Source organism: Bison bison, unplaced genomic scaffold (genome assembly GCF_000754665.1).
Source record: "Bison bison bison isolate TAMUID 2011002044 unplaced genomic scaffold, Bison_UMD1.0 scf7180017864243, whole genome shotgun sequence".
NCBI lineage: Eukaryota > Metazoa > Chordata > Mammalia > Artiodactyla > Bovidae > Bison > Bison bison.
Genome location: NW_011494815.1, coordinates 2,772,017 through 2,787,070, shown reverse-complemented (window position 1 = coordinate 2,787,070; position 15,054 = coordinate 2,772,017). Strand labels below are relative to the sequence as shown.

The 15,054-nt window shown below is 40.4% G+C and overlaps 2 protein-coding genes across 4 annotated transcripts in view; one reads left to right on the top strand and one right to left on the bottom strand.

The window, feature by feature from the left end:
• The window catches only part of TSTD2 (thiosulfate sulfurtransferase (rhodanese)-like domain containing 2), a 27,877-nt gene extending 27,475 nt beyond the window's left edge, over positions 1–402 (bottom strand). The window contains exon 1 of one of the 3 annotated variants that reach the window (XM_010847063.1): positions 122–402. The gene's annotated coding sequence lies outside the window, so the exon portion shown is untranslated. The remainder of the gene's footprint in view (positions 1–121) is intronic. The other 2 variants (XM_010847061.1, XM_010847060.1) reach the window with 2 other exon arrangements.
• A 34-nt stretch (positions 403–436) lies between these two features.
• NCBP1 (nuclear cap binding protein subunit 1, 80kDa) overlaps positions 437–15,054 on the top strand; it is a 37,394-nt gene continuing 22,776 nt past the window's right edge. Inside the window, exons 1-6 of the mRNA XM_010847064.1 lie at positions 437–773; positions 9,365–9,453; positions 10,013–10,113; positions 11,922–12,078; positions 14,127–14,234; positions 14,581–14,702. Of these exons, the coding sequence (XP_010845366.1) occupies positions 740–773; positions 9,365–9,453; positions 10,013–10,113; positions 11,922–12,078; positions 14,127–14,234; positions 14,581–14,702 (611 nt within the window). The 5' untranslated portion in view covers positions 437–739. The remainder of the gene's footprint in view (positions 774–9,364; positions 9,454–10,012; positions 10,114–11,921; positions 12,079–14,126; positions 14,235–14,580; positions 14,703–15,054) is intronic.

Here is a 15,054-nt window from a genome sequence, read left to right as displayed (position 1 = left end):
CGGGGCGCTGGAGCCGCCTCGCACCCCGGCCTCTACCCGCGCACCGGTCTTGGCCTAATCTCTCCGCCCAGATTTCCCCAGCCATCAAAGGCCGGGAAGTGGGAGAAAGATGAGCACGTACCCGCCCGTCCTGATCCTTTCTCAGATCTCTCTTCACCGAGCAGTCTCCGCCTAGAAATTGCCACCGCTCGCAGCCCTCGCACTCCCAGCCCCCTCCTGTATTTAGGAAGGAACGCCGTACCGCACCTCGCTCCGGAAGTTAGGCAGTTGGTGAAAGGGCCGCCGGGAAAACCCCCGGGAGGCCCCGAGAGAGGGACTGAAGTGGAGGTGGGGACTAGAGGGTCCCTCCTAGACAACCCGCCTCCGGGCGTGGCTCGGGACCTGCGGGGTTCGGTCTGGCGGAAGAGGCGGTGCTCTCCGCGTGGCCCCGGAAGGGCTTTCAGCGAAGGCGGGCGAAGGAAGCAGCCAAGAGGCGGAGGTAACCCGAGAGGGTCGCTGCGTGCGGGGCAGAAGCTACCGGCCTGGTGAGCTTCCAAAACCGGCTCTCCTGGATCCGACCTCGCGGAGCCATCCCAGCCCATCCTGCCTTGTGCTTCCGGGAGCCGCCGCGACCGAAAGCGCCTGCGCGCCGGCCACTCCGCGCGCCTCGCCGCTGTCCGCCCACCGGCCGGCGGCCTGACGGTTCCTGCCGCGCTGCGTGACCGCTGTCTCGGGCTCAGGGCACTCACCAGCGTGCGGCATGTCGCGTCGGCGGCACAGCGACGAGAACGATGGTGAGTGCCCTGAGCCCGGCCGCCGAGGCCGCCCTCAGGTGGGCCGAGGTTTGGCTTCCCTGGTTTTCGGGTCTCGACAGAAGGGACGGGAAGCCCTTCTTCCTCCGGGAGCGTTCGGGGAGCCGCGTAGAGAAGGGGTGGCACGGCGGGAGTGCGGCCGGGCAACTTTGGGAAAGTCCCCTGCTTCCCCCGGTCCCAGTTCCTCAGTCGTTGGCCACGGGGAGGCCTGGTGGACCCCGGTCCCTAGGAACTCTTCAAAATTTGGCTCTTAGCATCTCCGAGCAGGGAATGCTAAGAGTGTCTGTGTCTGTGCCTCCGCTTCTTAGGGACCCACTCTACCCAGTGTCTCGTTTTGACCCTCAAATTGCACTTAAAAAGGACTCAGAAGATGAGAGATCTGCTGAATCCCGATCTGAGCTTTCTCCTGTACCCGTCATTCGTCATCTTGCCTTCTTCCAAGCGATAGGGAAAGAAATCGGTGTCTTATCCACACCCAAGAGGTCTCTTAAGAAAGAGATGTACGTAGATTGTTGTGTTACATTTTGAGCTGACCGTAAGCATATTTCCCTTGTGTAATAAAGAGTGTCGGAAGACTAACTGGAGAGCTCCTAGAGATTTTGATCAACCGTTTGAATGGTTGCGCTCATGGGGATCATGGAGTTGCCATCGTAATAAAAACCAAGAATAATTTTGCTAGTTAAAAATAGAAAAGATGTTTATCTTGCAAAAATCAGTCAAGAACACACATCCAACAAACTGAAAACCTAACAGTTATTGTTATTAATAGTTTAGGGTATTGTTCTTCGAGTAGAGTGTAGTTTGGTGGTTAAGAGGCCAGACTTTGGAATCAGAGGACTTTTCAAAGCCAGACCCTGCGGTTTACTTTGTGATCTTGCCTGGGTTATATTACCTCTTTAAACCTTAGTCTGTAACTTAGAAATAATGATACAGACATTTCGGCTTTGTGAGAGATAACACGTGTAACTAATTGCTCATGAAGATGTGTATTTTATCACCTGATAATGCTTAAGAGCTGATAAACATTGGCAGGTGGTGACTCTAAGAAAAAGTACAGAACAAAAAAAATTGAATTAATTTTTTCCACTGACATTTTTCTCTCCTTGAATGTTGGGGTAACTTAGGGGTAGGAGCAGAATCCCACTAATTTAAGGTTTTTTGTTTGGTTTGTTGGTTTGGGTTTTGTTTCTTTTTTTTCTTTTGGCCGTGGTATAAGGATCTTAGTTAGGGTTAGGGATTGAACCTGTGCCGCCTGCAGTGGAAGCCTGCAGTCTTAATCACTGGTCCACCAGGGATGTCCCCCACTTAGTTTTAATAGTGTATCAGATTTCTCCTGGAGCTTGGCTTGGGAGGATATTCTACCCCAGCCTTATCACCTCACACCTGAGGTCTACAGTTTTAGTGTAATTAACATGGAGACAGCATTAGCAGTGCCCAGATACCAGTGAAAGCAAGTCGAGAGTTACATTACACAGGTCTTACTATGCTGTATTTTTTGATTTTTATTAAACACAACATAATGTACATACAGGGCACAGAAAATAGTTTTCATGTGCTTTGTATCTGATTAGTTAACTTAATCTCCTAGAAGTCATCACTTGGGATTTGGAGAACTTAGGTCTTTTAAAGTTCTTCCCATTGTCTTTGTTCTTCTCATGCTTTCTCTATTCTTTCATCTTCTCCTTTCTAGGGTGTCCCTAAAGGGAGAGAAAATCTTTCCAAGGGGCATCCTGGAGAATTGGATGTAAATTTGTAGAAAAACAACTTTTGCTTTGGTTATTGGGATGCTGGTATAACGTTCTTAGGAGTTAGTTTCTGGCAGCTAAATCACTGTCCATTTGGGTCTTGCTGCAGGAATCTCAGAATAAATAAAGACAAAACAAAATAAAATAAGGAGTTAATTAAGCAGCGTTTACTATAAATAATTTAGTAGTTGAAGGGCAGTTTATAACCCCTCTTAGATACTACACCAAGTCTGGAGCTTTCGTAAATTGCCACAATTTGGGTAATCATCAGCTAGGGTTTATTCTAAATGGTGATCTGAGTCAAATATTTTAGAAAACTTTCTTTTGGTTAAATGCCTACTAAATTTTTTTTAAATCAGAAATTTTGAAAACTTAAGTATTATAGAAGGCTATTTTAAAATAGGCCAAATTATTGTTGTGTTAAATAGATGCACCTAAGCATTTCTGGATTATTGTCAGCTCTTACCAGTCCCTAACTGCCATGACTCTCCACGTGTTTGACTAGACACAGTAATTCATTCAACAAATATTTAACAGTGCCAGGCACAGTTCTAACTCCTGGCAGTACAGCAGTGGATGATAAAAGGTGCAGTCTCCCTTTTACAGGCAGAGAACAATCAAGTAAATATAGTGTATCATATGGTGTTAAGTACTGTGGAGAAAAATAAAACCAGTTAAAGAGGGTAAGGCTCTTGTTGGGGAGGAGTTGCTGTTTTGTATTGGTTTGTCAGTGAAGGCCTCACTGAGAATGGCATCTGATCAAAAACCTGCAGGAGGTGAGGGTATATTTACATTTGATTAATTAAAAAGTGGGGGAAGGCAGTAGTCTAAGCAAAGGGAACTTTTGAGTTCCAAGGCCTTAAGGCTAGAATAGTCCTGTCATCTTCAAACAGCCAGAAGGTCAGTGTTGCTGTAGTAGAGTGAGAAAGGGGGAGAGTTGTAGGAGATGAGGTCAGAGAGGTAAGGGAGGATCAGCTCACAGATACAACTTAAAACTGTATCTGTTGAGACTTCAGAGTCCAGGATCCAAGGCTATACCAATGAAGTTCACCTGGAGGTGGATTTATAGACAATGAAAATGGAAATAAATGTGTGTGGATACTGGTTCAGTGCTAAAACTAACTCCTTTCTTAGACTCTTTTTAAGAATATCTGAAGCTTTTCAATTATTTTGGATATGCATACAGTAGCTGTTCAATGTATTGTTTTATTCTTGTAAGAAAGTATTTATATTGTCCATAACCTTGGCCCCAAACCCCATGTTAGTCCCTTTTAAGCTACTTAGTATTAGATCCTTACCTTTTAGAATGTGACTCTTTTTTAAAATTGATACTTAACTATAGAAAAAAATAAATAGAAGTGCAGGGATTTGTTACTCTGAGGAAGAGTATAGTTTGTTTCAGAAGTGACTATTATACCTCTGTTTTAAATCTGCAGGATCAAGGTACTTTACTTTTCCCTTTTCTCTTGTTGGTTTTTTTTACTTTCTCTTTCACATTAGTTGGTTTTTGTTTCCACTTTGTGGGTCTAAAATTTTTTGTAATGCGTGTAAATTCTAAATAAGGATATAAAATATGTAGTATAATGTATCCATATAGAATTAGGATCACCTTACGGGGGGGAAAATTACTCAGCTTGTTAAGATTTTTTCTGATGGGTTTTAATAGAGACTTCCTTCTCTCTTCTATACTAACCAAGGGTGTCAGAATGAAGTGCTAATGTGTAACTTTAATTTCCACTGTAAAACTTCTACTTAGGTACTTGTTAATATAAAATCTGTTCTTCTTTTGTGAACTACCTTAGGTATATTTTCTTGAGGATAGGTGAAAATATTCAGCTGATTGCACAGATTTTATTCTTAAAGTTTTTATTCTCCCTGCCTGTGATCTTGTCTTGAGCTCAGTATCCTGTTACCGTGTGTGAGTTCACCTGGTGTCTGTTAAGTCCTCCTCCCCCTTACAGTCTCTCCAGTGTCAGCTGAGAGTCGGGCATCTTCTACTTCTTAACACTTTGTGCCTCTTATTCTTCAAACATACTAAAAGTAGGAAGAAGAGAGGAAAGAAGGGTTGCAGTTCAGAGATAGGACTGAATACTTGTATTTTCTAGTTTTTCTTCAAAAATCCTGCCTTCTCTCCCCACGTCAGTATTTTCTTCTGTCCAGTCTTACAAGAGTGCCTAGGAGGCTCCTTTAAAGTCTGGGGTATGATTCTAAACTGACTTGAAAACAGGCCAGCTGGATGGTTAATTTAGAGATGGCTTGGAGGTGGGATGTGAGTTAGCAAAGTAGATGGGCCAGAAAGAAATGGACAATGGTTAAGGTTTAAAAGGAAAAAAAAAACCTGTTCTGATTCAGTCGTTTTGTAGCATCTGCATTCTCCTAACCTTACTGGAGTCTGATTCTGAAGAACATTGAGTATATTCTGCTTCCTAGAACAGAGTTACTCATCATGAGCACTGCTGCCATTTTGCGCTGGATTATTCTTTGTTGGTGGGAGTTGTTCTCTGCACTGTGGTATGTTTAGTAGAATCCCTGGCCTCTGCCCACTGGAGGCCAGTAGCACTTCCCCCGTGTGACAGCTAAAAATGTCTCCAGAGATTGCCAAGTGGCTCCTGGGGGACAAAATCCAACCTAGTTGAGAACCATTGCTCTTGGATACGGCTATTTTAATGTCCTGGCTGATAGCTTATGTAAATGTTCCTTCAGATATGCAATTTTTTTCAGTGAATGAATTCTGAAAATAGAAGTCCTTTTGTGTCGGGTTTGGCTCTTTGGGTGGTGAAACCTTTATGCAGATTCTGTGCCTTCAGCTTGATGTATACTAGAGACTCAGGGTCACTGATACCATGATACTGCACATGTCCACATCTTTACATGGACAGGTGTCTTCAGGAATATGTTGCAACAGTTATGTTGCATGCTTGTTGTATTTTTTTTTTTTTTGACATTATCCCTTCTAAACTACATTCAGTGATTACTTGGCACCCACTCCAGTACTCTTGCCTGGAAACTCCCATGGATGGAGGAGCCTGGTAGGCTGCAGTCCATGGGGTCGCTAAGAGTCAGACACGACTGAGCGACCTCACTTTCACTTTTCACTTTCATGCATTGGAGAAGGAAATGACAACCCACTCCAGTGTTCTTGCCTGGAGAATCCCAGGGACGGGGGAGCCTGGAGGGCCGCCGCCTATGGGGTCGCACAGAGACGGACACGACTGAAGCGACTTAGCAGCAGCAATGATCACTGAGGGGTTGGGCAGTCAAAGCACACAGTGTTTTGCCCTGTGGCCTTTTATAACACTGATTCTATCTAGGTGGTAATCAGTTCAGTCACTCAGTCCTGTCTGACTCTTTGTGACCCCATGGAACACAGCATGCCAGGCTTCCCTGTCCATTACCAACTCTCAGAGCTTGCTCAGACTCATATCCATTGAGTCGGTGATGCCATCCAACCATCTCATCCTCTGTCGTGCCCTTTTCCTCCTGCCTTCAATCTTTCCCAGCATCAGGGTCTTTTCTAGTGAGTCAGTTCTTTACATCAGCTGGCCAAAATACTGAGGTTTCAGCTTCAACATCAATCTTCCAACGAATATTCAGGACTGATTTCCATTAGGATGGACTGGTTGGATCTCCTTGCAGTCCAAGGGACTCTCAAGAGTCTTCTCCAACACCACAGTTCAAAAGCATCAATTCTTTGGTGCTCAGCTTTATAGTCCAGCTCTCACATCCAGACATGACTACTGGAAAAACCATATCTTTGACTAGATGGACCTTCGTTGGCAAAGTAATGTCTCTGCTTTTTAATATTCTGTCTAGGTTTGTCATAGCTTTTCTTCCAAGGAGCAAGTGTCTTTTGATTTCATGGCTGTAGTCATCATCTGCAGTGATTTTGGAGCCCAAGAAAATAAAGTCTCTCACTGTTTCCATTGTTTCCCCATGTATTTGCCATGAAGTGATGAGACCGGATGCCATGATCTTAGTTTTCTGAATGTTGAGTTTTAAGCCAGCTTTTTCAGTCTCCTCTTTGACTTTCATCAAGAGGCTCTTTAGTTCTTCTTTGCTTTCTGGCATAAGGGTGGTATCATCTGTGTATCGGAAATTATTGATATTAATCCTGGCAATATTGATTCCAGCTTGTGCTTCATTCAGCCTGGCATTTTGCATGATGTACTCTGCATATAAGTTAAGTAAGCAGGGTGACAATATACAGCCTTGACATACTCTTTTCCCGATTTGGAACCATTTTGTTGTTCCAGTCCAGTTCTAACTATTGCTTCTTGACCTGCATACAGATTTCTCAGGAGACAGGTAAGGTGGTCTGGTATTCCCATCTCTTTAAGAATTTTCCACAGTTTGTTGTGATCCACACAAAGTCAATAAAGCAGAAGTAGATGTTTTTCTAGAATTCCCTTGCTTTTTCTATGATCCAACGAATGTTGGCAATTTGATCTCTGGTTCCTCTGCCTTTTCTAAATCTAGCTTGAGCTTCTGGAAATTCTTGGTTCACATACTGTTGAAGACTAGCTTGAAGAATTTTGAGCATTATTTTGCTAGCGTATGAGATGAGTGCAATTGTGCAATAGTTTGAGCATTCTTTGGCATTGCCTTTCTTTGGGATTGGAATGAAAACTGACCTTTTCCGGTCCTGTGGCCACTGCTGAGTTTTCAGAATTTGCTGGCATATTGAGTGCAGCACTTTCACAGCATCATCTTTTAGGATTTGAAATAGCTCAGCTGGAATTTCATCACTTCCACTATGGTGGTTATCTGAGCCATTAAGATCTTTTTTGTATAGTTCTTCTATGTATTCTTGCCACCTCTTCTTAATATCTTCTGCTTCTGTTACGTTCATACCGTTTCTGTCCTTTATTGTGCCCATCTTTGCATGAAATGTTCCCTTGGCATCTCTAATTTTCTTGAAGAGATCTCTAGTCTTTCCCATTCTATTGTTTTCCTCTGTTTCTTTGCATTGATCACTTTGGAAGGCTTTCTTCTCTCTACTTGATATTCTTTGGAACACTGCATTCGGACAGATATATCTTTCTTTTTCTCCTTTGCGTTTTGCTTCTTTTATTCAGCTTGTGTTCGGGTGGTAGGTACCTGAAGATCATGTCGGACATTGGAAAAGCTTTTAACATCCCATGTTATAATAGCCAGGTGCTGTGTTTTATGGAAGTCATTGGGTTTTTTTTCACTGTTAGATGTTCCAGTGGTAAGTAAGTAGTTGGGAACTCTAAAAATGGTTCAGTTCCTCTGGCTGTACAAGTCTGGAGATTAAAAATATAACTTGGTCCTGCTGCTGCTAAGTCGCTTCAGTCGTGTCCGACTCTGTGTGACCCCATAGACGGCAGCCCACCAGGCCCCGCCGTCCCTGGGATTCTCCAGGCGAGAACACTGGAGTGGGTTGCCATTTCCTTCTCCAATGCATGAAAGTGAAAAGTGAAAGTGAAGTCGCTCTGGGTGACCCTGTATCTGCAGATTTTCATTATTAATACTGATCCCTGGTAGAGTTACAGATTATTGCTTGCTTGTCTGCTTGCTGTCCTAATAATTTAATTGGTGGAAGTGAAAAATTGAATTATATTGGGAGAGTGGCCCACACTGTGTGTAGCAACAGCATCATCTTTCGTATTTACCACTGCTGCTACTGCTGCTGCTCAGTCCCTTCAGTCGTGTCTGACTCTGCGACCCCATAGACGGCAGCCCACCGGGCTCCCCCTGTCCCTGGGATTCTCCAGGCAAGAACGCTGGAGTGGGTTGCCATTGCCTTCTCCAGTGCATGAAAGTGAAAAGTGAAAGTGAAATCGCTCAGTTGCATCCGACTCTTAGTGACCCCATGGACTGCAGCCTACCAGTCCATGGGATTTTACAGGCAAGAGTACTGGAGTGGGGTGCCATTGCCTTCTCTGTATTTAACACTAGTATTTGAAATTTTTTCAGCCTTATGAGATTCTATAAAAGAATGTGAGGTAGGAGTATTGAAGTTTTAGACAAAATGGTAAGAGATTGCTAACACCAAGACTAAATGATAGATCGTCCGGTACTTAAGGATGATAATCGTGTACTTTCTTCCCCACCAATTGTTTGATATCATGCTCAGGACATTTCTTTGAGTATGTCTGCTGATTGTAATTCTCATTGTTTGGGATAAACCAGACCCTAGTGCCTCTATGGTCTATAGAACCAAAACTATTAATTGACGACTTAAGAGCTCTGAAACTTTTGTAAAACTAGTCCTAATATTTAATGCTTCCTTTCCCATCATTTGAAGTTTCCTCCTCTTTTGTTTTTAAACAAAAGCTTACCCCCTCATCAGATCTTTGCAAAATGTTCAACTTGGTTTTTATACCCATATTTCATCAGTTTACATAATTTTCATTATTAGAATAATGAGTACTACTAACACTGACAGGTTTTAGGAACGAGCAACTGAGGGTGATTAAACAACTCAAGTTAAGCCCTTAATGAATGGGAATAGCCATTGATGCGTGTTATAGGGAGTTTTCTCACTGCTAGTGACTAGCATGATACGGGCACCTTTGCTACCTATCCAAGAAATGGACAGGGCTGCTGCATTGCATAGTTCTGTGGGGACACTTTTCTCACAAAACTTAATGCCTCTCGGAGTTATGATGCCCCAGGGTATGGAGACTGTTGGTTGTGTCTAGCCTTGTTTATTGGTTGTATCTAGCCTTGTCTGAGTTACTAAGTGCTTCTGCTGTGCATAAACAGTAGGGCTTCAGGTAGAAAAGAGATTATAGCATTAAAAAGTTAAAGTTTTTGGTAACAGAGTCATCCTGTAATGTTCACTTTTTTACATTCTTGAAACAGGGGGACAACCTCACAAAAGGAGAAAGACCTCTGATGCAAATGAAACTGAAGATCACTTGGAATCTTTAATATGCAAAGTAGGAGAAAAGGTATGATCAAAATAGGTACAGATTGTGATGGGCTTAGAGTGTTAATTGACTGTGCTTGATTAATTTCTGCATCTGAAAACTTGATGTTCTAACTTATGGTCAAAGTTTGTATGGCCATGCATCTACATCCCAAAGTAGAGGCATATTAAAAGCTTTGGAATGCAGATAGTTGAGAGTTACATGTTTTTAGTAATTTTCATAGAATTTAAGTCTTAGAGGAGACCTTAGAAAGCAGTCTGCTCAATTTGCAAATGAAGACCAAGTAAGTTCTGGATACTTGAGGTAGTTTGCCCAGTCATATAATGAGTGAATTCATTAGAAAAGTATCAGTAGACAGAGCCTGGGATGTTCTCCCACATCTAATACTTGCTACGCTGCTTTTTAAATTTCATTTGTTTTCTTTATGGGGTTTTCTAAAGAATAATAACAACCAGAATTTATTTACACTAAACTGTCAGAGTGCCTTGTGTGTAACTTTTTTATCATCACCTGGAAAATTTTAATGCACTAATTGCTGGTTACCTGACAGGTATTTAATATGCTATCCTATCCTCTACAGAGTGCCTGCTCTTTGGAGAGCAACCTAGAAGGCTTGGCTGGTGTTTTGGAAGCTGATCTTCCTAACTACAAGAGCAAGATCTTAAGGCTTCTTTGTACAGTGTATGTATACAAAAGATTTATGAATCCAGGTGATAATGTATTATCTACTCTTAAATGCTTGGGAATGTTCAGAAGATGTGTTTATGTTCCATATGTCATCTAGTTTCATTCCATGGGGAATTTGTCAAATTAAATGAACTTTGGCCCTTTGGTGAACTCTGAGAGATAAATAGCATGAAAATTGAGCATTTTTTTTTGTTTCTTAGATCCTTAGACTCATTTGAGTTGACTGCTTTTAAGTGAGAAAGCAGACAACTTCACGTTTAGCAATCTTCTTTTAAGCACATACAATTAAATGTATATGATAGAGTTTAATTTATATTTTTAATCAGTAATATCAAACAAATTTGAGAACTAGTCAGTCACTAAAGTAATAGCCCTTCTAGAAGGCTGAAGATGCTTTTGGAGCTGTGACATAATAGGCATAATCTTTCTCTGAGTTAGGTTAGCTAGAATGAGTTTCAGCACTTAATTTGTAAGGCCATTAGTGTGGGAAAGTCTCATGTGAGATCATGAAACAGTCTCTCGCAACAGTGGAATTAGCAATCCAGACTTCTTATCACTCAAGTAGACAGTGGTTACTCTAAACTGTCTGCTTTGCAGAGAAGTAGCTATGGTTTCTGGATAAAAGAGTCTTCATTATGAAAGTGACTTCATTGTTATTTCAGTTATTTTAAAACATTGTTTTTGTCTTAAATTGCCTACAACTCAGTTTTTAAATTTACAAATATACACACAGATTGAAACTATAGGTCGATTTTTAACTTCTCATAAACTATAAATAAATTCAGATACAGTTTTTTGAAGGAATCCAATTAATATTCAGGAAGACATGTCCTCACACTAGGAAACTACTAAGAAAACTAACTTGGCTATAGTTATCCATAGATTCTTTCGGTTCTGAAAGCGTTTATTGGAATGGAGTAGATTCATGTTTAAACTCTGGAAGCCATGACTTTGAGGTGAGAATGGGTTGAGGAGAATGGTTACTATCAGTGCAAGTATTTTTTTTAAGCCTGAATTGTCCCTAACACTGCTAGGAACCTTGGGAAAATGCAAAAAATGTTAAGAGAATCTGAATGATCATGAGTTCCCATTTGCTTTTCTTTTTTAGCTAATTGCTAAAGGCTGCCTAAATTAGGGATCAACATTTGCTTTTTTTCAAAATTTATTACTGTGATCCTCTACTTTTCAAATATTTTAATGAAAATTAACACACTTGAGTAAGCAAATTGAGATGTAAAGAAATTTTACTATATTAGAGTACTGTGTTAAAAATTCAGCATTTTAATAGGACCTGGCATTAGTTCTGAACTTTTTATAAGAAACTAGAATAGTGTTTCTCAAAGTGGAATTCTGATCCCATGGCATTTGGTCAGCTGAGTTTAGAAATGTTGATTGCTCTGTCTCCCCCTTAATGATTCTGTATTAAAAAAAAACTTGTTTCATTCAACAATTCTCAGGTATTTTACCACAGAAACCATTTTCTGTAAATCTACCATTTGATTCTACTAAGCATATTGGAAGAAAAGCTAGTCTAGAGTTTTGTCTATTTTAGTTTGATGACTTCACAGTTAGAGTGTTTTATTTTGTTAACCCTAGGATTAACTGATAGAATCAAAGTGAAAAAATTGAGGTAGCTCTGTCTACAACTCTTTTCAATATTTATGCCTTTTTCAAAGTAGTTTTAAAATAATAGTTAAATGTATTGCTTTTCTAAAGTTAATAAAATGATTAAAAAATTGTATAAAATTCAGCAACTTAATGTTGTGTTTGGATCTTATTGTCATACTGGCTTCTGAAATCAGTGCACGTCTGTTACCTGAGAAGTTGACCATTTATACAACATTAGTTGGACTACTGAATGCCAGGAATTACAACTTTGGTGGAGAATTTGTAGAAGCCATGATTCGCCAACTGAAAGAATCATTGAAATCAAACAATTATAATGAAGCTGTATATTTGGTAAGTTTTTGGCTTTTTGACTTTTGAGAAGTTTTTGGTATGTTATGAACTTAGTGTCGGAATGGAGTAGAGAGGTAAGCTACAACCAAATAATTTATCTTTTCTCTTGAAATACAGTTCTCCACTCACCCATAACAGCTGCCCTTTTGAAACCATTCTTCTTAAAGATACAGAGCTCATTACCAATCCAGTGATACGGCTTCTTTTAACTCTAAATCCAGGTTGACCTCCTTATAATAAATGATGCTTTACACTTCTTAGCTCTTGGTTGCTGCTGCACCACTTTTTTCAGGACCTCCTGCTGCCACCTGTGTTTCATTTCTCAGGCTCCTTTTTCTGGGTCAGCTTCCTCTGCCCCTTTTAAATTTCTGTGTTTCTCAGAATTCTGTCCTCACTTCACTTTTTTTCAAATATTCTCTTTTAAAGCATTCCCATTCTCTCTCATAGGTTTGTAAACTATTTATTTTGATGACTGCCCCCTCCCCACTATAGTTTTAACTCCTGCTTCAACATTTCCCCTGAGCTCCAGACCTATGTTCCAGATACTTCCTAGATAGCCCTAAGGTATCTTGCCTGAAAGTTAATCCCTAAATTAATACATTATTCATACCTCCTTTTCTCAGTCCTCACCCCAACCCACACAAGTGGCTGGTATTTACTGGATAGCTGCCCAAAAACCTGAGCATTGATTTTTGTCTTCCCTTTGCCCTGTCATACTCTAAGCAGTCCCCAAGCCCTGTCGGTTCTACCTCATAAATTTCTCTCCAGTCTGTCCCTTCTCCTCTGTCTCCAGGGCCTCTAGTGTAGTTCATGCCTTCCTAAATGGATATGGAATTAAGCTTTATTAATATGTAACATATAGACTGACAGCCTTATTAATATGTATAGACAGTGGGCCTCAGTATATTAGGAATAAATATATGTGCATGTTGAAGGTACGTGATCAAATTCTTTTCTACTGAATATACAATCAAAAGAGTTGTACACTGATTAGACTATAAGATTAAGTTCAAACTTCATTAAGCTTGACCTGTCATGGTTGCCCCTGTCTGTTTCTCTTTGCCTTCCATATATTCCCAGCTCTATCAGAATTGCTTGTGGGTCCCTGAACACACCTTGTGTTTGAACCTCTCTGTTTAGAAGCCTCTCCAGTTGAGGATACTTTACTGATTTTTCATGACCTAGTTTGATTGTTACCTGCTTTATGATGTTTTCCCCTACTCCCTTTATCCCTGTTTCTAGAGCACTCTTTTCTTTATCTTCTAGTATACGAGTCATCCTTTTGGGTCAAGATTTGCACGTCCCACTAGTCTGTGAGCTCCCATTTGACAGAGACTTTAATAGTGCTTAGCAGTGGCACACAGAGTACACCCAATAAATTTTTGTTCGTTTCCATTTCTGTGGTCCAGTGAAGAATTTTCACAACCAAACAAAAAAGATTATTGGTTGTAGTAGCTAGAATATTACAGTTTAGGTTCCTAGTCTAGTGGACTTCCCTTGTAGCTCAGCTGGTAAAGAATCTGCCTGCAATGCGGGAGACCTGAGTTCAATCCCTGGGTTGGGAAGATCCCCTGGAGAAGGGAAAGGCTACCCACTCCAGTATTCTGGCCTAAAGAATTCCATGGACTGTGTATAGTCCATGGGGTTGCAAAGAGTCAGACACAACTGAGCGACTTTCACTTTGACTTCCTAGGCTAGTATAAATGTAAAGCTGTACATGTGGATTCCTGTCCTTCATATAGTCTCTTTTAACAACTTCTCAGCTCTGCTGTTAGAGCACAAAAGCAGCCAAAGACTACATGTAAACAAATGAGTGTGGCTCTGTAACAATTGATTTGTGGACACTGAAATTTAATTTCATATAATTTGTAGGAATCAAAATATTATTTTGGTTTATTCCAAGCCTTTAAATATCTAAAACACCATTCTTAATTTACAGGTTCCTTAAAAAACAGGTAGTGGTCTAGATTTGGTCCTTGGGCAAAATGCTTGTGTTATAAATATTATAAAGGACATTTAGATTTAATAGAAATTGCTTTCCCCAATAGGTCCGTTTTCTATCTGATCTTGTGAATTGTCATGTCATTGCTGCCCCATCAATGGTTGCTATGTTTGAAAATTTTGTAAGTGTAACTCAGGAAGAAGATGTGCCTCAGGTAAGAAAACCCCTTGTGCTGAATTTCATTCATATGCTATGAGGAATTTTTCACTAATAGCCCTTTAGCAAAAAACAAAAACAGATTAATAGATATTACATTATGAATTTTTAATACCTGAAAGTTAAGCCAACTGGCATAATGGTCAATCCTCATGACATATGTATATTAGTTAAATGATTCTGCCTAATAAGATTAAAACTAATATATCTGAAAATGCTCTGAATGAGCCGTCTTCATTAGCCCTATTAAATAGTGTCCATAGGATTTCATTCAGGAATAAATATGACGTGAATGAAACTTCACTAGCACCTATCTTAAAGGCACCTTTTAAAAACTTCCTCAGGTGCGGCGGGATTGGTACGTGTATGCGTTTCTGTCGTCCTTGCCCTGGGTTGGAAAGGAATTGTATGAAAAGAAAGATGCAGAGATGGACCGAATCTTTGCCAGCACTGAAAGCTATCTTAAGTAAGGGCACAGCAGCATGGTAATGGTTTTGTGTCCCCTTAAGGTTTTGCCCAGGGAATTCTGTTTTAAGTTTGGTTTTCTATTAGTAGGTACCTCTTTGGATATTGTTAATATCTACATAGTTACAAATAAAGCTGAAGAAGTCTAAAGATAAAAATTTGCTTTCTCATTATACTAAGCTACCTTCTATATTTTTTAAATGTTTTATATTTTTCAAAAGTTGTAGTTTTATATTTAATAATATATACATGTTTGCAAAAGAAGAATGAAAATAAGTGTGAATGTTCTAACATTTGAATATATCCTTCTCTCCTTTATACAAGTGATGGTCCAGTATACAGATTGTTCTTCT